This window comes from Anopheles coluzzii, chromosome 2 (genome assembly GCF_943734685.1).
Source record: "Anopheles coluzzii chromosome 2, AcolN3, whole genome shotgun sequence".
Lineage (NCBI taxonomy): Eukaryota > Metazoa > Arthropoda > Insecta > Diptera > Culicidae > Anopheles > Anopheles coluzzii.
In genome coordinates this window covers 104,141,429-104,163,633 of record NC_064670.1, presented here as the reverse complement: position 1 = coordinate 104,163,633, position 22,205 = coordinate 104,141,429, and the positions used below count along the sequence as shown (strand labels likewise).

General features: G+C 44.0%; 1 protein-coding gene across 1 annotated transcript in view; it reads right to left on the bottom strand.

Moving 5' to 3' along the window:
- The window catches only part of LOC120950230 (uncharacterized), a 107,612-nt gene that overhangs the window by 5,755 nt on the left and 79,652 nt on the right, over window positions 1–22,205 (bottom strand). Inside the window, exons 5-13 of the mRNA XM_049605494.1 lie at window positions 19,372–19,507; window positions 18,085–18,228; window positions 17,804–18,004; window positions 15,782–15,850; window positions 13,770–13,879; window positions 13,043–13,257; window positions 8,512–8,650; window positions 1,914–2,019; window positions 211–370 (exon numbers count right to left, since the gene is read on the bottom strand). Of these exons, the coding sequence (XP_049461451.1) occupies window positions 211–370; window positions 1,914–2,019; window positions 8,512–8,650; window positions 13,043–13,257; window positions 13,770–13,879; window positions 15,782–15,850; window positions 17,804–18,004; window positions 18,085–18,228; window positions 19,372–19,507 (1,280 nt within the window). The remainder of the gene's footprint in view (window positions 1–210; window positions 371–1,913; window positions 2,020–8,511; window positions 8,651–13,042; window positions 13,258–13,769; window positions 13,880–15,781; window positions 15,851–17,803; window positions 18,005–18,084; window positions 18,229–19,371; window positions 19,508–22,205) is intronic.

The window sequence follows — 22,205 nt, the reverse complement described above, 5'->3', positions numbered from 1 at the left end:
TTTCCTAGCTCCACAATGCAATACATCAAACGAATCAAACGATTCAAATGGCTCAACATGCGGTCATTTGTGTACAGGCAAACGTTTCATTCCATCAATTTCTCTTGGCACATGTAAAAAACGGATTAAAAAAAACACCCGGAAATGAAAGAAAAAAAAAACAAGACTAACTAACAAGACTAAGCGACAGCACCGCATACTGATACTGACCCATGTTGGCCCCGAGCTGGGCGGTCGACGTCGTGACGCTGCTAGCGTTCGCAAAGGTACGTCCGTGCGAGCGGCTAATAAATTTGGCACCGGATGGTTTGATGCCGAGCCCGGTCGGGTCGTCCTGATGCTTGCCACCGCCCCGGAACACCAGGTACACCTGCGGGGAAAAGAGACGGGTGAAAGAGAGTGGCAAAGTGTAGAGTAGTAATCGGGAATGACATTTCAATGTGCGACGGTGTGAGGGAAGTGCAAGCAGAGCAGACGGTTGTACTTGGAAAGGTGCGATATGCTTTACGATTCGGCTTCCTCGGGAACGGGACGGTTGTATTTACACGGAATCAAATTTGACAGTGAAGTCGGTTGTTTTAGGCGATGGCATAACTCTTTCCTTCTGGATAGTGGCAATCTCTTGAGTGCGTCCGTTTGATTGCGAAATTCATCCGGTGTAAGTGGTGTCTTGCGGAGGGAACGGTTCGGTTGACGGGGGCCGAAAGGTACACAATAAGATGTGGTGCGACAATTCCGTAGAAATTTGTGCTAAAATTACATCAGCTTAGTTTGAAGATTGTTTCCCCTCGTTTGTGAGGAAATAGCATACCTTCGAGCTCTTGAAATGCCAATTCCGTCCAAACATTGCTATTCGCGCTGGCTGACTTCACAATCTCAGTGCAAACCAATAGCTGCTGACTGTTAATTTTGTGCTAGTTCTGGATAATTTTCGAACTCTTTCCAACTCTTCGCCGCGTGCTCTCTAGCGCACTCGCTTCGTCCTGCTACAAATACCACGAACGGATGATTACTGATGGCCTGGGGTTTAATAAAATACTTCCTGGAAATTGTCGACCACACTTGAACAACTTGAGCTGTTTCTGTTGCCTGTGCTAGAAGCACTGGGGACACGAAAAGGCGGCAAAAAGAAAAGAAAACAAACAAACCGACTAGAAAAGAAAGAGTGAAGAAACCCTGCCGCCAGATATAGGACGTGCTTATCTGTTTCGACTCCGACCCGAAACAGGGCCCGTGTCTTACGGGCCATACCGTGTGTACTTTTCATTTAGAGCGATGGGTTTTATTTACCGGATCGCTATCTAGAAGTGGTTCATTATCCTTTTCTCCTAGCAGTTTAGTTTTTGCCGCTCCTTTTCCCATTGGCCACTCCGCAGAAGCTGTAAAAATAGATCGTCGCGTTGGAGCAGCAACGAAGGCAACGAGATGCCGAATAAAAATGGTTGAATTTTAAGCGCTCGTCGCTTGTCGTTGCTTGCCAGCTACCCCAGGATCGTTCGGACGACGATGACAAGTGTCGGGACAGAAATGGCCCTGTTAAGGAAGTTGAGAGGGGGCGTTTTTGTGCGGGGGCCAACGGTGGTGGTCGCTTTGTACGATCCTTTTCTCAAGAGCAATTTCGCAAGAGTGTTGACAGAAGCGCACGGCACAGAGAATGGAAGGTGAACCACAACACAAAGCACAAAAAAAAAAAACAAAACAAAAAACCTCAGGAAAGCGGCTAACGATTGTTTGTCTTAACGACGGGATACATTCGTTTTCGTTTGCGGGTAATGGGTAAAGGCCCACCACTTACACGTGCAAGAAAAGCAATCAAGCAGGCCTCTCTCGCTCGCCTGAAGAACAATGTTTTGAGGGGACCAGGAAAGGAAGCTCGGAGGCAAACGGAAGGAATTGGATAGCTTTTGTTTTACCTTGCTGCCAAAAATCAAAGCCAACAGTAGCGTGACCGTTAGCTGCGTGTGACAGAAAAATATGATGTACAATAAATCGGGATTAGCCGGCGACTGCAGGAACAACCTGAAAGTAGAGCGAGCAAGAGCAAGCGAAACAAGAGAGCAAGAAAAGAGGATTAGAAGAATCGCAATAAAACAGAGGAGCGGTGAAAGCTCTTTTGTAGATTGTTGATGAAAAAGCAAATATTATGTTTTGGAAAAGAAATGGCAAAGAAACTCAAACGCACACCTCCCAGCCAACACAGCTTAGCTCGCATGAAAATGCATTAGTTTGAAGAGTGATAGAAGATGAAAGATCGTAGCAGCAAGATGGGTCTGGGAATTGGCAGAGCTGGTGTGTCTGTGGTGTGACGTACACAGCATGCCATGAAGCGTTATGATCATCAACGCAATCATATCAGTGGAGCGGTGGGCTGGCCTGTGCTTTTGCTCTAAATAGATGAGCTGCTGGAGGAGAGCACTTCTAAATAAGTTCTAAATAAATGATAGTTCTTTGTTTATACTGCAGTGGCTGCACAACGGATTTGAGCTGCAATCCATGCACAGTGAGGGAAATGAAGGACAAATAGTTTGAGTCTCAAGTGACTGAGGAAAAGTGGGTTTTGTTATTTTAAACTTAAATATTTTCCATAATCTGAATCGTTGCTGTGGTTTAGTTTAGAGTTTGTTAATTATTAGTCTTTTGTATTTTACCGATTTTTAAACTTTAATTTAAAATTTAAGCCAGGAAGACATTGAAAAGTAGTCAAAAATAATCCTTAAAAGTCCGAAGTATAAAAATACAACACAAATTTTTTTAAAGAATTTTTAAAGGCATTACAGGGTTTCCCACGATTTATTGGTCAGTTTCCATGATTTTTTGGTGCGTTCCCACGATTTTTTTTATCGTATCCCATAGATTTTTGGTTCGTTCCTATAATTTATTGGTATTTTCCGATTGGATATAAATACAATTGGACCAACGAATTCTGGGAAACGGCCAAAAATCGTGGGAACGCACCAAAAAAATATGGGAACCCACCAAAAAACCAAAACCAACCAATAAATCGTGGGAAACCCTGTAACAATGAGGTTAAATACTGAACGCAGATTCAATGTTATATATATTTTTTACAATAAAATACTCACTGTAATAAACAATTTTAAACATTTTTTTGCTGCAAAAAAACTGTGCTGACGCACTCCGCCATGGCATTTGACCACCGTGCAAAACCGTTCTATTTATTTGATCCTACCCTTGACAAAGGTTTCTCAAAAATAACTTGTTTTTCTTTTGAAATTTGTAATCCAGCCCGCCCGGTTCTTACTGCATCTTTTCTACGACTTCCGGCTGCTGGGACGCTTATCAAAGGAAAAAGGGAATAAAAATCCCCCCGCCCCAGCTCACAGCAGGAAATTTTTACATTTTTCTCACAACTCTCACGAGTGCATCGACGAATCAACAGTGCCAAACAGTGGGATGGTGGTTGTGTATGCATAGTTTTATGGCACTGGGGCAATGGGCGGCCCCGTGGCCTTCGCGTATCATTTGACGGTTCGTGGCGTACAGACAAACGTCTTAATACGTCTCGCTTTTTGTTGCTTCTTGGCTCAGCTTTCTGACACGAATCTGTCACGCTTTTGACCACGCGAATGAGACGACGAGCTGGGGCCAGGGGGTGGTTGAGTGGTCGCGCGAGCAACAACCATCAACAGTGCCCGTGAGCATCAGCACGAGCAGAAGAGCAAGAGCGATTTATTATCCGGCACCAGTCGTTTGTGTGTGTGTGCGAGGGTTATGGCGGGGTTGATTTATTTTACACCATGTTTTGTTTCAGTGGCCCTTTTTTCCACTCGCTCTCTCTCTCACACACTTTGTTAGTTCAAGGCGGTCCGTTTTGTTGCTTTTGTTAAAATTTTGTTTCGTGTTCGTGGGACGGACGGACGGAGCAGAAAACACTTTTCCATCTTTCCATTTAGTGCGGGCAACAGTATTTCATCTCATCCTGCGGATGAGTGGGCATTTGAAGCGTTGGCCGTTGTGCGACTCCAACGCGACCAGGCGCCATCAGCCGTTTCTTCGCGCTCGGTTACGGCTGCGTGCTGGGAAGACGGCAAACCACAGGCGAGAGGAAAGACATGACCAGAAAATGAAATCCCATTTATTTTGACCGGCCACAAGCACCGGATGGCAGCTGCTGCCCGGGCATTCTTGCCGGTTCGGTTGCATTAAACGACGGATGCCGGGGGTGGGTGGGCGGGATTTTGTTGCCTTACGTCAAACCGGTGATGCATGAACCTTTTTTCCTAGAAGCGTACGCTCATAATAGTCGGAATTTTGTGGTTGGCTTTGAGGTTTTGGATGATGTTACGTTTTGGGAGCTGTGAGAAAACTGTGCGTTTCCTACTTTCAGTCAATTTTTGTTACATTTCTTTTGTTTTTCCTTTCTATGGAAAATTTTATAGATTGAAGATAAATATTGTGGTTTTTAAGCTGTAAATTTACAGTCTAGATACTCAGAGGAGCAATCAAATGATTTTACAGCTCCAATTTTAAAGGAACAGTTAATTTAAAATAGTTTCATTTCATTTTCCGTGCAATTTTGCAACCATTTGGGTACAAAAAACGAAACCATAAACATGAATCTTTATTGATTGCACTGTCCTCCACGTTCGCGAACGAAACTGTAGATCGTGCATCCATAAACAGTGCATATTTTCACATCATCTTCGATCAAGATGGATGAAAGCTTTACCGTTCCACGAGCCATATTCACCCGGGGAAGGTTACAGTCTCTTCGACAGGGAGAGCAAGTCTCCGATTCATCATTACACCACCATGGACCCACTCCCTTATTAACGTTCGTGTCCATGTAACGCACGGCTGAAAGTGGCTCCAAGCGCGGCAAGCAACATTCGCCCATAAATACTTTGCACCCTCCGTCTTGAATATCAATGCGATGCGCCCTTATTTGCATAGCGTTCGAATGTGTGTGTGTGTGTGTGTGTGTGTGTGCGTTACCGCTGGCCGTTGGGCTACTTGAAACTGGCCATTAGCCCACGAGATAAGTGCGCGCGACGAGGGGTAGAGTCGAGGCTTGATTTAGTGTTTGCGAAGGTCCTTGTGAAGTCATAAGGTGATGCGGTGTGCTAAGAATGGACATTAAAAACCCATCATCCACAATATGGGAAGGATCGATCGGACAGCCGGGGCTGCTGCTGCTGTTGGATGTTCCGTTTGCCCAAATCCATAATTCCAACACGTTCGCAGATCGGTGCAAGCTCGTATGGGTGTGTTTGTGACCGTACAAGCCGAGATGGATGGAATAGACGGAAAAGATTATCCCAAAAGCCAAACACATCCAATCAATCCTAAGCATTCGATCATATGATGTGGGTTTACTGAACCTATTTCTGTTGCCTCTTTTTTTTCTTGTCAGCTCATCCACAGTCAGCACAGTTTCGCTTTCATCAATATTCAAATCCAGCTCCCGGAATACATTAAACCATTCCAAGTACCATATGAGAGACCAACACACAAACAACCAAAAAAATCTGCTCGGAAAACCTCAAATGACTTTTGCAGCTTTCCGGTTGCGTTCCCGGAACATACAGTCTCATTGTAGCCAATCTGTTGGCCGATTAACTCCATGCTGTTATTCTCATATTCCAGGGAGAACAGCCTTCGTTTGAACACAGTTGTGTGCGTACATTGTGTGTGTATAACACAAATGAACCATACTGCAAGTAACAAGCTTATGAAGAGAGAGAGAGATAGAGAGATAGAGAGAGAGAAAGGGAGTGTAAAATGAAGCAAAAAAGCCATCCCATCGAATCGAACCAATTGCAATGACAAGTGAGGTGTTTAAGGATAATAATTTCCATATTAAAATATTCATTTGCCTGCGACCGACAGAGGCGATCGCAGACAAAAAGCATACTGTTTCTGCCCCTTGCGCTTTTTGTGACCTGCAGAGTATCGATAATGCACCGGCCACATTCCTGCGGCGCGGTGAAAGTCCCCCTCGCAAAGCGGAATGTATAATTAATCTTCACAAAATGGGGTTCGATTTGTGTGACTTCGATTCCGTCTCGGGGGCTGAATAGGGGCTGAGCAGGGCAAATGAACAGTGCAGTTTAAATTATTCATCTGGTTTTGCTGCAATGGCGCAGGGCGAAGGGTGTCGGATGCGTGTGCTGCTACTGGATGGAGGACCGACTGGCCGGAACGTCCGCAAATTAATATTCAATCGAGATTTCCGATGTGGTTTTCTTTTTGCTTTCATTTGAGTTGAGGGTTTACATTCCTTCCATTGGTTCAATTTGTTTTAAAACCAATGTAACAGCAAGTTTAAAGAGGTTTACATCCATTGCTGGATGCTTCGTTTGGCACCAGCAAATGGGAAAAATCTGTTCCTTTGAAACCAATTTGGATGCGTTCAACTTAAGGAAGGAAACATGCATTACTTTTTTCTGTCGTTTAGTTGATATTGGGCCCCTTTTCGTTTTAAGTTCGTAGGCTGAAATTTAACCCTGTCAGCTGTTTGCATTGTATAGCAGTTTTCGATTAGCTATCGAAGTGAGTTTAATATACAGGTGGGCTTATTCCAAAGTGCATGTATTTAGAAGGTTGATTTTTATCGCTTCTGGTTCTGAAAGAATATTTTAAGAGTATTTTGTGTATTCGTCAAGTTACCAGAAGGCCTGTTTGAGCAAAAGTTTTCACCCGTCCTGCCAAAAAGGGACGTTCAAATTTTATTATAACCAACATGCTATGAGATCACCTGGTCTACATACACTTTGATAGTGTATTCCACCACATGATCTCTTTAATACACCTTGGGATAAATGAAAACACCTCAATTGACCTTATCGAGCTCTAAAATCGGGGTGTTCGAGCTATTTCCCTTAAACGGGCACCTTAAACTTCCCTTATACTGCACCAGTTTAAGGGACTTTTAGAACAAGCCGTTTAAAATCGACTTTGATGTGGTTTTTGTTGTTGCTTTCTTATCTATCCTTTAGGAAATTACGTTTTAAATCCTTATTGCTGGTCGTATAATGATTTAATATCAAAAACCACCGAATGTTCACCAAATAACGCCGTACGAATTGTACCTTATGTTTCGCAAAAATATTAAAGAAAATCAATCTAAAACGAATTGTAAACCATCATAATCCAATAGAAAAAGGTCATTCGCTTGCACAAACGAGGTTTTGACGCTTTCTACATGGTTTATTACACGCAAATCACACAATTTTTGGTATCTTTAGCAACGTTCGAGCAATTCATGGTTGACATTTTAAGTGACATTTGCTTGAAATTATTTTTCCAAATCGGCTCGATTAGTACTCGATACGCCTGAAATTGTGGATTTGTGTGTGATTAAGTGTGTTGAAAGTGCCAAGATTTGGTGTGTTCGTAAATTAGACTTTGTTCTTTCGATGGAAGATGTCTGTCGATGGAGGGCTGTCGAGCCCATTTCAAATTCATAGCTTTGGTTTTTAATGAAAAACAAAAACTAATTTTGTGTGACATTATTCTATAAAAATCGGTATTATTTGAGTATAAAATGGCTACCGGACCAACTGTAACGATAGGAAACATTATTTCTGAGTGAATATAGAATAAAGCATCGAAAAAGCCGCATCCCAGTTGATTTTGAAGAACTTTTCTGTAAATTCCCTGAAACTGGGGCAGTTTAAGGGAAGTTGAAAGCTCCAGTTTGAGGAACTTAGCTCGAATTCCCGGTTATTTTTGACGAAAATGTCAGTAGGGTTGAGACGAACTTTTCGAGCACTTCTATTCGAATCTACTTCTAGCTTTGAGGCTAAAATAATCTAGTCCGACAATCGCAGGCTAGTTTTGTGTGTGGTTTTGTATGGAGTGTTGACATGATTTAAGCCTCCAACTGTCAAACTTCATACAAAAAACTAACTAGAATCGTGAAGGGTCCGATTGTTAGATTATTTTTGAATCATAAGAAGCAGCATACAAACCGATTAAAGCGCTTCAATTTATTCTTTTCAGTCAAACAGAGCGTTTAAGATGCAATAAATTAACCCTGATTGTTAAGCCTTTGCTCAGCTTCAAACAAAACAGCTATTGTTTCTTACCAATCTTTTTTGCGCCTGAATATAAAAAAAGCCAAACGAATCCCGCGGGTTCATAATTTCTCGTTCTGCCTCGGAACACCGTAGCATAAATCTTTTAGGCGCTATTTGGTTTGATTAAGTGAGACAATAAATAACGCTATTGATTGCAATTCAGCGTATCGTAAGGCAAAAGCTGTATTAGGTTTTTTTTGGTTTGTTTGCAGGCTCCTCCTCCGCCCATCAATAAAAAAGGTCGGTGAGTGTGTAGACAGCAAGGATGAGAAAACAATAAGGCATGAACAAAAGGGCATGAGAGAAAGAGAGATGCAACAAAGCTAAACGTAAAAGCAAATAACGATTTTTCTTGGAACTGAACAAAAAAAAAAAAAAACTCCCCAACCCTGCAATAACACATAATTCATTCGCCGGGGTAAATGAGGGGGTAAAAGAAATAAGGACCAGACACACGGATGATACTCACATTGACACATTCAGGAAGCAGGTCAGTAGAAATTCGTTGTAGATCGCCATCGATATAAAGCGGCTTTCGTTGAACTCGGACGGTGCCTTCCGGACCATGATGCAGAGCCGGACGCCCCAGGCCAGAAACAGGACCTCCACTGTTTGGTGGTGGTCGTTGTTTGAAGCATGATGGAAGGGGGGGGGGGAGTGGAATTTGTGGTCATATTTTTACCGAGAAAGTAAACACGCACGCGGTCGGTCGGTCGGTTGGTCGTTCGGTGGGTGGAAGCCGGTACCATGAAAAGCCATGAAAAGAAAAGAGCGTACAGAAAGTTAGTGCTTCGGTGGAGAGATTGTAGTTAGCGCTTTTTGTGCGGTCGCTTTCACAATCTGTAACTATACTATGCTGCAGCAATTCGACGCAGCGAGTTTGCTACACGTCGCGTATATGCGAAGTGCAGAAGTGTGCGCAAATAGTGCTTTGAAGCGCTGTTGTGGTAAAAACCAAATCTGTACGCTCGCGCTGAAGCTGTGCGGGACTTAGTTTATAGTCGGAAAAGAAGCGGAACGCAAAAGGAAAGAAAGAAAAAGCTACTGCACGCTGCAGTTTAATAAACAAAACTGAGTGCGCGAAAGAATTTGACCTAGGAGTTTTCTATAAATCTCGATGATGATGCACAGGGCAACAAAAAAAGGGCACCACACTGTACAGGAGATAGTAGAAGATAGTGTGTCGGAAACAAGTTCAAACAAAACTTTCCGAAACCCATCCTCCCCCCCCCCCTCCCCGGGCAGCATTTTCGTACAGTTGTAACCCCACGGCCAGATTGTTTCTTTTTTGGCTGGAAGTTTGGTACAATTTATGAAAGCTGAACTTGATCCGGGAGAAGCCGAACAGCTTTCTGTAATTCACTTTGCTTTGTAGTTTTTGTACTTTTTTTTCTTCATTTTTACCCAGCAGTTTCTTGCACGCGTTGCGCTGCGGCGCTAGTTCAAAATTTGCAACGGAGATGCTTTCCTACCGCTCAAGCACGGTTCGCAGGTATGCACCGACCTTTCTAGAAGCGCGCCGACAGATTTACAGCTGCAACTTCCTGGCTGGAAAGAAGAAAAAAAGGGCAACGGTAGCTTACGCTTGGTGCAGTATGCGCACCCTCCCCAACCTGCCTGCCCATCATGTAGCGGAAGGCATAATATGTGCGCCAGCTGCAAGCGCAGCCAGAAGTTCAATATCGTAGCCGGAACTTTTGCGCGTCGCGTTTCTGGAGAAACACAGAAGACAGAAGTGCAACATGTGCTAGTAATTTAAGCCGTAACATGCTGCTCGGGGGGGGGGAATAGAATGCCTCTGTGCCGTAGTGTAGTGCCGGTGCAACACAATTTTGCCATTTTAGGAAACACACACCAGGGTTTGGTAGTGAAACCAAAAAAAAAGGGCAGTAGAGAAAAAAGAAAGAAAGGTTGGTAAAATAATGATCACTTTTACAAAGTATGTCAGCACAGGCCTTGCTCCTGCTGCTGCTGCTGCTGCTGCTGTGCAGAGTTGCCTGATGCAGTTGCCTTATGCAGGCGGATCGGCGGACACACTCCAGCACACAGTAGAGCCAATAAATATCCTGCTAAGGTGTGAAGATTTATGCCGTTGTTTTTCTTGCACGCCGGTGGTAATGGTAGTGTTAATAGCTGGTGCTCAAATTATACAGTACGGATGCTGGGGAACATCGGAACACCTTCACTTGGCCGGGACGGCAGCCGTTTGTAAGGCAGGGCAAGATGTGGGCAGAAACATTGTGTTCCGGTGTGTGTGTTCACGGGTGTGTTTAAATTTAAACCCCTTTTGAACAACTCCGTCTGCTGTGTCTGTGAAAGAAGAGGCAGCGAGTTGATCGTGTACTATGGGTTATTTTTTTTCCCCGTGTTACACAGGTGTAAAAAACGTGTTCTTTACTAGCTGTTCTTTAACTCAGTTCTTTGATTTGGAAGATAGTTACTACGTTTCACAGTTTTTAGTTGTGTGTTTCAAAGAGCCGTTTAAATTTGATTTTTAGTTTGTATGCTGATTCCCTTTTAAATAGCAACGCTTAAATGTTGCCTCCGATGTAGCTACTAAGCATTAACAAAGTCTTAAAACATTCAATTTTTAAAATGTTTTTAATTGCGAGCTTTGCTACACAAAAATCTTCTACAAGAAAGAAATAAGCAAAACAGCTTTTTCTCGAGATTGGAACTTTGATTTTGAATCTTAAAGTCGCTTCGCGATAAAAAAATAATGAAAATCAATATATTCTCAATATAATATTAATATAACCAATATATTCAATATTACTTCTTCTTGTTCTTTGGCTCAATAACCGTTGTGGGTCAAGGCCTGCCTGTACCACTAGTGGGGCTTGGCATTCAGTGACTAATTTTTTCCCCCCATAGTCGTACGAGTTGACAACTGTGCCACGAGACTGGCTTAGTACTTAACTTAAATTCAATAATTTTAGAAAACCGAGTGTCAACCCTCACGTTACATTTTTCAAAGCGATGGACTTACACTCACACGCTGACACGCTGTCGAAAATTGCTGCCTTAGAGACAAAAATAATTGAGTAAGAGCCAAAATTTAGTAGCTAAGACTGTATGGTATGTAAGAAAAGTCTTAATTTGATTGAACCTATTTGCCAGCTTCACCATGCGGCAGATCTTGGAGAAGATGGCTGAATACAGAAACGACACATACCATCTCTTCATTGACTTCAAAGCTGCATATGATAGCATAGCCAGGGTAAAACTGTACGACGCTATGAGCTCATTTTTCTAATCCCGGCCAAACTGATAAGGCTAGTTAGAATGACTATGAAAAACGTCACATGCCAAGGGTCTGCGCCAGGGGGACGGGCTTGCCTGTCTCCTAATCAACCTGGCGCTAGAGAGGGCCATCCGCGACTCGAGGGTGGAGGCTACGGGAACTATTTTCTATAAGTTAACCCAGATCCTGGCATACGCTGATGATACTTACTTACTTACTTACTTATCCGGCGCTACAACCGCTTTGCGGTCCTGGCCTGCCTCAGGAGTGTCCGAAACCGCTCACGGTCTCGCGCCTTCGTCTGCCAGTCCGTTATCCCGGCCTTAATGGCGGACGCCTCCACGCCATCTTGCCACCTCAATTTGGGCCTACCACGCCTCCTCTGTCCTTGTGGACGGCCTAAAAAGACTTTACGGGCTGGGTCGTCCGTTTCCATGCGTATAACGCTGATGATATCGGCATCATTGGTCTGCGGCTCTCCTATGTAGCAGAAGCCTACCAAGAGATCGAGCAGGCGGCAGAGAGCCTCGGATTGCAGATAAACGAGGCGACGGACTGGCAGACGAAGGCGCGAGACCGTTAGCGGTTTCGGACACTCCTGAGGCAGGCCAAGACCGCAAAGCGGTTGTAGTGCCGGATAAGTAAGTAAGTAGGTAAGTATTTGCCAGCTTAAGATTCTTATTGAATATACCTCCTTGAGCACAACATCAACCCATCTTTTAGAATAATTGATCTCCTTGAAACTTGATCGCTAAGTGATCAAAGGCCTTTTGAAGTAATTGAAAGACTACTACACTCATGAGCTTCAGTAAACGAACTCTGGGAAGTAAGAAAGCCAAATACTTCAGACATCATCATTAATATGCAACTCCCAGCTTTTACTGAAAGGATGAAGGTACCAACTAAATTACTAATTATTGAAACGATTTTTCTATGTAGTAACCCAAGCTATAAACCCATAAACCTAACTAAACACATCCCAAATGCGTAGGCTTGACTTCAAAGTAGCACGAATTCTATGATGCTGAAGTTCAGTGTAAAGAAAGCAAGCTGGATTGGATCAAACAGTGCAAGCTTTTTTCCTAGAATTTGTAGCACTGCGTGAGATGAATTGTTGAATCTTCAGTTTTTGTACGCATCGTACGGCGCCTACACTAAGCATAAAGCAACATCATAAACGGAAACACCTAAACAAGTGCTGCTTTTATTTACTAAACCGTCTGGACCGCAGATATCCATTGAAGAAATCACAAACAAGTCCAGCATTCTAAATACTCATTAAAATTCACCAAATCTACACAAAAAAAACACACACAAAATAACACGTAAACCAAAGCGCAAAACCAAAAAAAAAAAAACAAACAAAAAAAACTTCAAGCTCATTTGCACGATTCAAATTAATCCTATCTGCTGGTCCGTAATTATCGTTTCGTTTTTTTGTTCGTACTTGACTTGTTTCTTCTTTCGTTTCAGTTTCGCAAGATAGAACTGCCCTACATCGCCGACGGCGCTAACCGACCAAACCAGTGTTACACGCGATCGCTGTAAACTTGGAAGAAAGCAAAAACAACAACAACAACAAACACGCCCAACACTTCCGCCGCCGGTCGAAGCCAATTTAACGGGCCAGAACATTTTAATTAATCCCGCGTAACCGGCATTAACACGAACGTCTTTACCGGGAAGGATCTGGGGACTTCGGGGTGCAAAACCGGAAACGCAATTAAGGAGTGAGTGAATGGAGGGGTCTACTTACGTGAGGTGAAGGTATGATCCCACCAATCCGTTTTGCACAGGAACGCCTTCAGATTGTCGGCGGTGCGGCCGACGATCACTACCGGCGGTGCGACCAGCGTTCGGACGAGTAGCGCTATCCCGACGAAACCGCACAGCACACCGATCCGCTTCAGCAGGTAGGCGTCGGTAATTTTGACCGCTTTCGCTGACCGAACACGGAAAATTACCGATATCCTGGAAAGAGGGGTAGATTTTTTTAAAGAAGGAAAATGTTAAGAAAAAAAAGGTATGAAGCGCAAGAGAGAATAAAAAAAGGGTTCGTAGTCAAGGTAGACATTGCGGTTGCATCGTTTGCGGGATTCTTGTGGTGTTGTCTCGTCGCTTTTTGCTGCATTCTTTCATCGCCTCTCTCTTTTCTTATTTCTGATCGATTCTTTCTACCAATTTTCTTATACATTAAGAGCAAATTAGAACTCATCCACTTGTTGCTGCTTTTTCGATTGATTCATCAAGGAAATGCAGTTTTTCCTTGCAGACAATCACTCACAAACACACTCATGAAGGCAATTCATTATTTGCGCTTACTTCCGTTTGCTTCATTCGTGAGCCCACCTGCTTCGGACAGCTCTACCTCTACCAAACGCCTTGGTTACCTTGGTTACGCGCACCGAAACGCGCAGCCCGTGTAAAGTTAATTGTGATTTTGCGAATAACAACGGTCCTGCTGGTGTGGTGGTTCAACTTACCGCCATGTTTTCAGCATCAGCGCTCCGTACGTCAGGGAAAAGCCAATTTCCCGCAACCAGATGCGGGCGGTGCAGGAGTACAGCGACGGGGGCGGATACATCACCACCGACTGTCGAGTCCGGTTTCCGGTATGGACAGTTTCCGCAAGAATAAACACGCGTTTTGCCAACAGTGTGACCGAAGGGGGAGAAAGGTGCAAGCAACAAATTGAACAAGAAAGAGAAAGAAAAACAGAGTAAAGTGAGTGAAAGAGAGCGATTGAAAATGAAGTGCGGTAATGTAATGAAACTTCTCCTGCGAGCAACAACACAGCACAAACCCATCGTAAGCACGTTGGACACGGTGAGTGAAAAGTGTGATTGACTGAGCGATTCTAAAATGAAAGTGTGGGATGCGTTTTATTCCCTGCCCTCTCCCTCCTCCCTCTCTCCCTCCTTGCTCCATCACCACTACCACCACCTCTCGCGGGGGCAGTTAGTTATGTAAATGAAGGTAATTAGTGATTCTGGCGGCGTTCGAATGAAGTTAAAATTAGATTTCCTTTTTAGCTTTCGGTGCGAATATTGCTGCTGTTGTGCGGTTGTTGCTGTATTTCCCCCCCCCTTCTGTTGCAGGTTTCTGTTCCCGGGGATGGGACAAAAGAATGGGGCTGCAACCAATTCCTTCACGCTAGAAAACAACACTCCCGCACAGCTCGAAAACAGCGCTCGAGCCGTGGCCGAGGGAGAAAAAACACAAAATAAATGAATGGGGTGAGCTCGCTGTGGTGGTAGTTTTTAATTTGCTTTTACTTTTATGGATTTTTTTTTTGGTGTGTGTTTTGCTCGTTCCATCGGTCCGGGCGAAAATGAAAATGAAAGCGAAGGGAAGAATTATTTAAATGCCACTGGTGCGATGCGGTGACGGGTCAGGAAAAAGGGAGAGAAAATAGGCGAAGTGAGAGGGCGGGCTGTTGAAAACTATGCCAACCCGAGCTTTGATTTACGTCGATGTGCTTTCGTGGCAGGATCGTGGCCTTCTGTCTGGGCCGGTAAAGGCTTGTCAAGTGGACGTGGATTGTGTGTGTGTGTGTGTTTGCCGAGGACGAGAGTCGAATAATCGTAGCAAATATTTGCACTCGACCAGTGTTTCTTGGTGGTGCATTCCTTTGCCGTGGCTTTTTTCTATTGTTTTCGAGATTCAAGAGAAGACTGGTGACAATTTCCTTCGCTTTTGAAGACACCGTGTTTGAAGAATGAAGTTATTTAAATAGAATAAATCTGGCTGTGAATGGTTTGAATAGTAAAGAATCTTCTGTTATGCTGCTATTTTGAACTGTTTAAGTGAGCACAGGATTAAATAATTATTTTTATATCCATAATACTGTCAACATAGTAAAGTTTTGGTATGAATAGTTCGCGATGCTCGTTAAATTTCAAAATTATAATTAATGGGACAGCAACGAACCCTGAAAGTGGCTCATTAAAAGCGGATTAAACTATCTCATATTGCCCTTTTATCGTGAATCAATTGCTACTATCGAATTTAAATTAGTTTCCTTGTTCAAAAGCTACCGGACTGGGGGCTGACAGAGGAAAACAAAACAAAAATAATCATTTAAACTGAAATTAAATAAAGATATCACATTTCAAAAGGGATGAAAACACAGAAGCAATTGCAAAAGAGGCTGAATCGTATTGGAAAAAGCTCAAAACAAAAACAGGTCACAAAAATGTTCAAAAAAAAGCACAGCAAAAAGTCACCCACCCCCGGCAAACCGGCCATTTGTAATGTAATGAAACGAAAGATTAATGTATTCCTTTGAACGAGCTGGTGTCGCCGGAAGCCTCGCCACCGCTTTGACTGACGACAACAGTCCGCGAAGGGAGTCAAAAAAAAGGACGAAGGAGGAAGAAATAAAAATAAAATTCCCCCCAAATCGAATGGATATTTGAGTATGTTTGCAAAATTAAAACCCCTGCGCCGCGTAGCCCGCGCTCCGCCTGGTCGGCGAAGGGCTTGTGGCACTTACCGTGCAATAAATGCAAAATGCGCCCAATGCAATTACACGCAGCAGCGCTGGACTGGCCGCCCTTACAACCTGCAATGAGAGTGAGCGAAAGAAGAGAAAGGTTGTGGGTGAGTTTCAGTTACGTTTTGTCGTTGTTTTTCTTGACCCTTTTTTTTTTTTTTGGTGCCCACTTGCAGCAAAACTGCACAAATTAAATTTCGTGCAAATTTTGCTCAGCAAATAATTGTACGAATTTAATTTTGCTACCACGTCGTTGATGGTAGAAAAATACACGCTGAAGAAACTAAAAAGGAATAAAAGCTGAATTTGGTTTTGCATTCTTTATATATGGCGTTTTTACTGCTTATCGGAAGCTTTGGACTGATACCCAGATTATGACCATTTTTTTTTAAATGCATGAGGATTGTGGACTTAAAGCTTTTAGCTTTCTGAAACACAGAAGCGGTAGAAATTTTCAAAAAAAAACATGGTTTTTGTTAAACAAGTAATCACATTTAACGTTTCTTCTCTACCTCCTTTCGTATTGCAGCAAACGCAGGTCACAGATGGAAAGGGTGTTAAAAGCTTTATTATTAATTTAAGCAAAAAGAAAATCATTTCACTACACAGACACACATACAGCAGTGCAATGTAGTTCATGGCCGAACCGCACGCATGCTGCATATTTAACACCACCAATCAGCAATTGACACCTCCCGGCTTGCGTCAGGTTCAGGTTGCGCGTTGGTGCGTAGTGCGTATCGGACAAACAAGCGGACGTACGGATCTGTGCAACCGGGAATAAATTAATTCCAAAGCCTCCGCAAGCCGGAGAACCGTGGTCGAACGGCAAAAATACGGTGGCAAGGTACAACCAAATCAAACCACCAAACGCCAAGCCTTTCGCGCGTGTGTGTTTTAATATGCAATGTCAACCGGTGTCGCTCTTCCGCAAAGAATCCAGGGATGCTGAAGGGTAAAAAAATGTAATTTACATTTCCCGTTTTCGTGGAGGAGGGAGAGTAACCTTCATAGCAATTGGGTCAGGGATTTGCGGCCACACGATGACGGGTTTTGCACTGTCTGTTTGTTTGTTCTGTTGCAGGTGCTACAGCTTCAAGTAAAGGTCTGGCAATCGATAGTGAAATGATGACGAGTGACGAACGGTTTATCCGAGCTGACCACACATCCCGTGGTGTGAACATATGTAGGCGCGCGCGAGTGTGGTTTTTTGTGTGCGTGTTGTCGTTGGCTTCTTTTGCGTGTTTGTTTGTGAAGGATCGTGTCTGTAAGCTAAATTTTTAAAGCAAAATTTAAACGCACTGTGGTGAGTACATTAAACTGACTAGCCGTAAGACTTGACCATTGTACCACGATGACAAAAAAAAACCCATTTTATCCTTTTACAGGGTTTTTCTCGATTTATTGGTTGGTTCCCATCAATGTTTGGTGGGTTCCTATATTTTTTGGTGCGTTCCCACACTATTTTGGCCGTTTCCCAGAATTCGTTGGTCCAATTGTATTTCTATCCAATCGGAAAATATCAATAAATTATGGCAACGAACCTATGGGATATCTATGGGATACGATCAAAAAATCGTGGGAACGCACCAACAAATCATGGGAACTGACCAATAAACCGTTGGGAAACCCTGTATTTCCCAACGGTAAAAACACTACCCGTGTAAAAAGGCTCCATTCAATTAATAAACTAAAGTCCACTGTTGAGTTGCGTTTCTATTTCTACGCACACACGGAGGAGGCAATCTCTAAACAAGGCTTGCAGTAAAATGAATCTTTTTTAATCAATTCCGAGTGCGCGCAGTTCCATTGCTGTGTGCAGCAAACAGTTCTCTTTCGCTGACGCAGAACGGCTTAAATTAAAATTATTCACCGTACAGCGTGTGTGTTGGTTTTGCAGGCTATGTGCCCACTTCCTGTACGCTGCTAGGCCCTGCCTACCGCACCACAAATGAAAAGCAAACAAGCATTCTAAATCGGAAGGGCCTCTCTGCGCTCTAAAAACCTCGTTTCCCGACCTACCTTCACTTGCTGGTACTTGAAGGTAAACACGGCCGCTGGTGGGAGCAGCCCGATGACGGCACAGGCCAGCACGAGAATGGACGTACGCATCGGCCAGTTCAGGGCGGCCACGCACGGCGATGCATCCTCGCAGTAGTCGCAGCCTTCCGCACACGGCAGACATTCGTACGAGTTCGGGATGCTGTACGTGCTGTACTCGTTCTGCAGTGACAAATAGACAAACGGATATAGAACAAAAAAGACACTCACCATAAAGTCAGTTTAGAGCCACCAACACTTACCAGCATAAGCTTCTCGTACTCTTCCTCCAGCGTGCTGCCGTTGAAGTACTTCTGCTCGATCGTCGTGTCGGGAAAGTAGTAGCCCTTGCGGCAGATGCACCGGTACGAGCCACGCCGAAAGCCAAGCCCCGGGATGGGTGTACACTGTGTAAGAGGAAATGTACAAAGCAATACTATATTTAAAAAAGCATTTTACAGGGCTTTAAACACAATGTGCACTCCCGTAATGACTGAACGCAATGGAAATAAAAGGAGAAATAAATCGACACGTAAAATAAATCAAGTGCTTCTGCTAAAGCTAGGGCCGTGGGGCCGACAGGGTTTCACCCGGTGGGAAAAAAGAAAGGTAATCTCGCTTTGCAAAGCAACATCAACTTAACGGGAGCGATGAAATGGCGCCCAAATGAACCACGGTTACAAGAAAAAAACGCACCCAAGCAACATTAAAGTACCGGCAACATTGAAACAGCATTAAATTAATTAAAACTAATGAAAGCAATGAAAATTTATCGCTTTCAAGTTCTATCTTTGAGGTAGGGCCCTTGCAAAACCGCCGGCGCCGGTTGAGATGCTGTGATGAGAGTGGGGTAAAAAAAGGTGGAAAATGAAAATGTACGAAAATAAGCCCTGACGCTGTGTGAGCGAATGGGAAGGTGCATCACTGCGCGTGCTTTAATGGGCCTCGCCATAACTCAACCGTGCTTGCTCAAAGGAATTTACGTACGTATGGGTGTAGGGTGGCTGTTTTTTTAGATCGTTTTGCCTTACATTTTCCACTCCATCTGTACCGGTACAAGGGAGGTGGTGAATGAACAAAAACAAACACAAAAAAAAAAAACTGGGAAAAAGCCAGAAAGAGCCTTCTCCCGTCCCGACTAAATTCGGCAACAGTGTGCCAACGTTCCGGGGGTGTATCTGGGGCTTGGAGGTTTGTTTGAAAAAAGAGCAGGCAATGCCTTAAAAATACCATTTTAACGTGATTTTCGCGTTCGCACATGGGGTTAGTGTTGCCCAGCTTTCGGCATGATAAAGCATTGACTTGGGTGCGGAAGAATATTCCTTCCCTTCAAAACAAACAAAAAAGTTCCTAAAAACCTTTCCCCATCCATTGTTGTGTCGAAAGTTAACGGCTGTTTTGAAAATTTTATTACACAAAGCACTACGAAACGACCAAAAAAACGCGAAAAAACAAAGCAAACCCCCTGATCCAACTCGACGTATCTGTATATGTATGGTGCCGTTCAGTGTCGTACAGAAGGAGCAGGAACATTCCTTTGCGGTACTTACCTCGGTCGTGCGCTGCTTGCATTTGTCCGTGCCGGCGAATATGTTGAGCGGCTGCGGTGCCCCCGATGGGGAGTTCTTCTGCGGACACTGATCAATGTCGACGCGCCTTAAATCGATATCGATGCCAGAAGTGCCCCTGCAGGGAAGGGACGGGAAGAACGGTCAGTAAAGTGGCCAGCTGGTTGGTTCAGGCGAGTAACGGGAGCTTTATTCATTCGTTTTGGTACGTGGCTGGAGAAGGTTTTGCGAACGCTAATGAATAAATCGATTTTGATTTTGCTTTCAGTGGGTTTAGGAAGCAACTTTCTCTTTAAAAATGTGTTAAAATTTGCGTAAATTATTCAGCTAAGTAGCAAAAGATGCTTTCTACCTAATCATAAAGATGCAAATTTCTTTAAAAGTACTGAGTAATTATTGTAAGTTTTTGTGTAGCATATCGTTCGAGGAAGTACGTCATCGGCTTCCTCTTTTGTAGAACCCTCTTGCCGGACGTCCATGAAGCCATTAATTTAAATATAATCCACAACCAAATGAAGCTCGACCAGTGCTTGCCAAAATTCGAACCACTCACTGAAATCAATTATTAATGAGAAACAGGAAACATTTTCATTTCCAAAACATTTAAGCCACTGGTTGGGAGCGATCTTCGCCGAACCATTCGACTACCGTTTCTCCGGGTTTTTCCCCAGGTTCACCATCGCGAAACAACTTGCGATGTTAATCTTTCTCAACTTTTCCTACACCAGCTCTAGCTTAATCCATCAGCATCGGGGTATGGTTTTGTACTACCCTAACGAGACGCTGGATGGTTGGCAGGCGCGATTTGCAAATTGGCCAAATGACTACCCTGACAACCGCCCCTGACGACTCGACTGACGCTCGACTGTGCGACAAAACGGTCGCACAGCACCCTCAGACACGCAAGGCAACGATATCAGCAAAGGAACTGGTGTCGAAAGCCCACGCACGCCATAACAGTGGCCATAAGTCAGCGTCAGAATATCAGCCCAAAGCCACTGCCCACTGCTTGGGGGTTTCGCGTTCTGTTCACGGCCGATTGTGGAAAGTTTAATCTGATGAAAGCAAAACAATCGATAAGCGGCAGCTCGGAAGCTCCGTAATCGGATGTGACGATGTGCGGCGCGCGCGCGCGTTTTGCTGAGTGGACCTCCTTAGGGGAGGGCAGCGCAGCGAGTAATCCTATTAAGTTGTCGCTCATTGATTTTTAATTGAACATGAAATGGACCGACGTCTCGACGTGCGAGTTGCCTGTGTGTGAGTGTGTGAGTGGACGTGGGCGTTCTCGCTGTCGACGCATGCAATCGGAACGGGAAGCAGATCTCACGAGACCTTCTAATAAGTGAAAGTAATCTTTTTTTTTTTTTGTTGTCGTGTTGTTACTCTGACGGCCAATTCCGCAAGGAGTTCTCGGTTCTGGGAAAACTGTCACGGTGAAGGTGAAGCTTTTCCGGATTCCCATTCTTGTCCGGTTTCTTTTCCGCTACAGATGGCGAACTTTGCCTGCCCGCATGGACGGCTTGTTTTTGTTGTTTGGTGATCCGTTTGCGCTCAATGCTGTGTCCTACTTTTTCTTTTCTTCGAAAAAGAAGCAAACAAAAACCGAACAGACTTAGTTACCCCGATGAGATGAGAAGTACAGTTACGGAACGTCTGCAACATTATTATTGCTTGTTTTTGGAGGGGCCCGGTTTTCCTTATTTTTCCCCCACTGATTAAGGAGTTCACGGACAACTTCTTGACACCATCTCCAAGGTAACAAAGAGTCGTGGGACGAAGAGTGACTAAACTTTGCCTCCTCGGTGCTGTTGATGTTGTCGATTTTGGAGCTAAAGTTAGCGTTGGACTATTTGCGCTCGCAAGAGAGAGAGAGAGCAAGTTTCTTGCGTGAATGTTTTACCGGCCTTTTCTTCGATTTCCTTCTCGAAGCTGAACGATTTTGATGTAATTTATAACAGCACAAGGTATCGAAAGTTAAGCACCGGGCGAAGTGAAATGGACACAGGCAAATAAAGCCCGATAAGTGTGCGGGCAAGGGTGCGAAGAAACATTGTTCTACATCATAATAAAAGCTGGCACAAAGGTGTCTGGAAAGTTGGGCAGAAGATTTACCAACGCTGATAGGCTCGCCCCAAAACGCCCCATTGATCAATCGTGGAAGCTAACACAAACAAGTGGACCTATTTTCTCGCTTCTTTATTTTTACGCCCTTTCGGTGCTGCACAAAAGATTCCATCAACTGATACGCTTGTAGATGGCGAAACCGATTAATCATCACCGAGCTTCAAAGTGTGGCGTCTTTGAATTATCAAACGAAAAGAAAAAATGTTCACAATTGCAAATCAAAACCGAAAACCACTCTGGAATGGTGATGGTGGAAGGATAAGGATCTGTCGGGGTTTTTTTTCTTTTCTCCACTTTACCTAATGCTCCATTCACTCAACTATTAATTACAGTCAGATAATTAATCTCCCGAGGCACGATCGCCGTTCCCCCTTCCCCCATTACGGGACCAAAAAAAAAAACTGCAAAGATTGTGCCATCGATAAGCGCGTTGATTAATATGCCGAAAAAAGGAAATCGCTCACAGGGCCGAGACGTAGGCACACAAATCGAACGCTCGGTCGACGATCGTTCGGTCGGTCAATGGCACTGGAAACCGCATCCCAGGCAACGGCACTTCTGCTCCAAATCGCATTTGGGAAGGATTTGGGATACGGCCAATGCCTATGGAAGCTATTCCTGCTAAGCGGATTACCGCTTCCACCCACCCAGCGATGAGAAATGTGTTGCCTGCTGTTAATTATAAGAGTTGT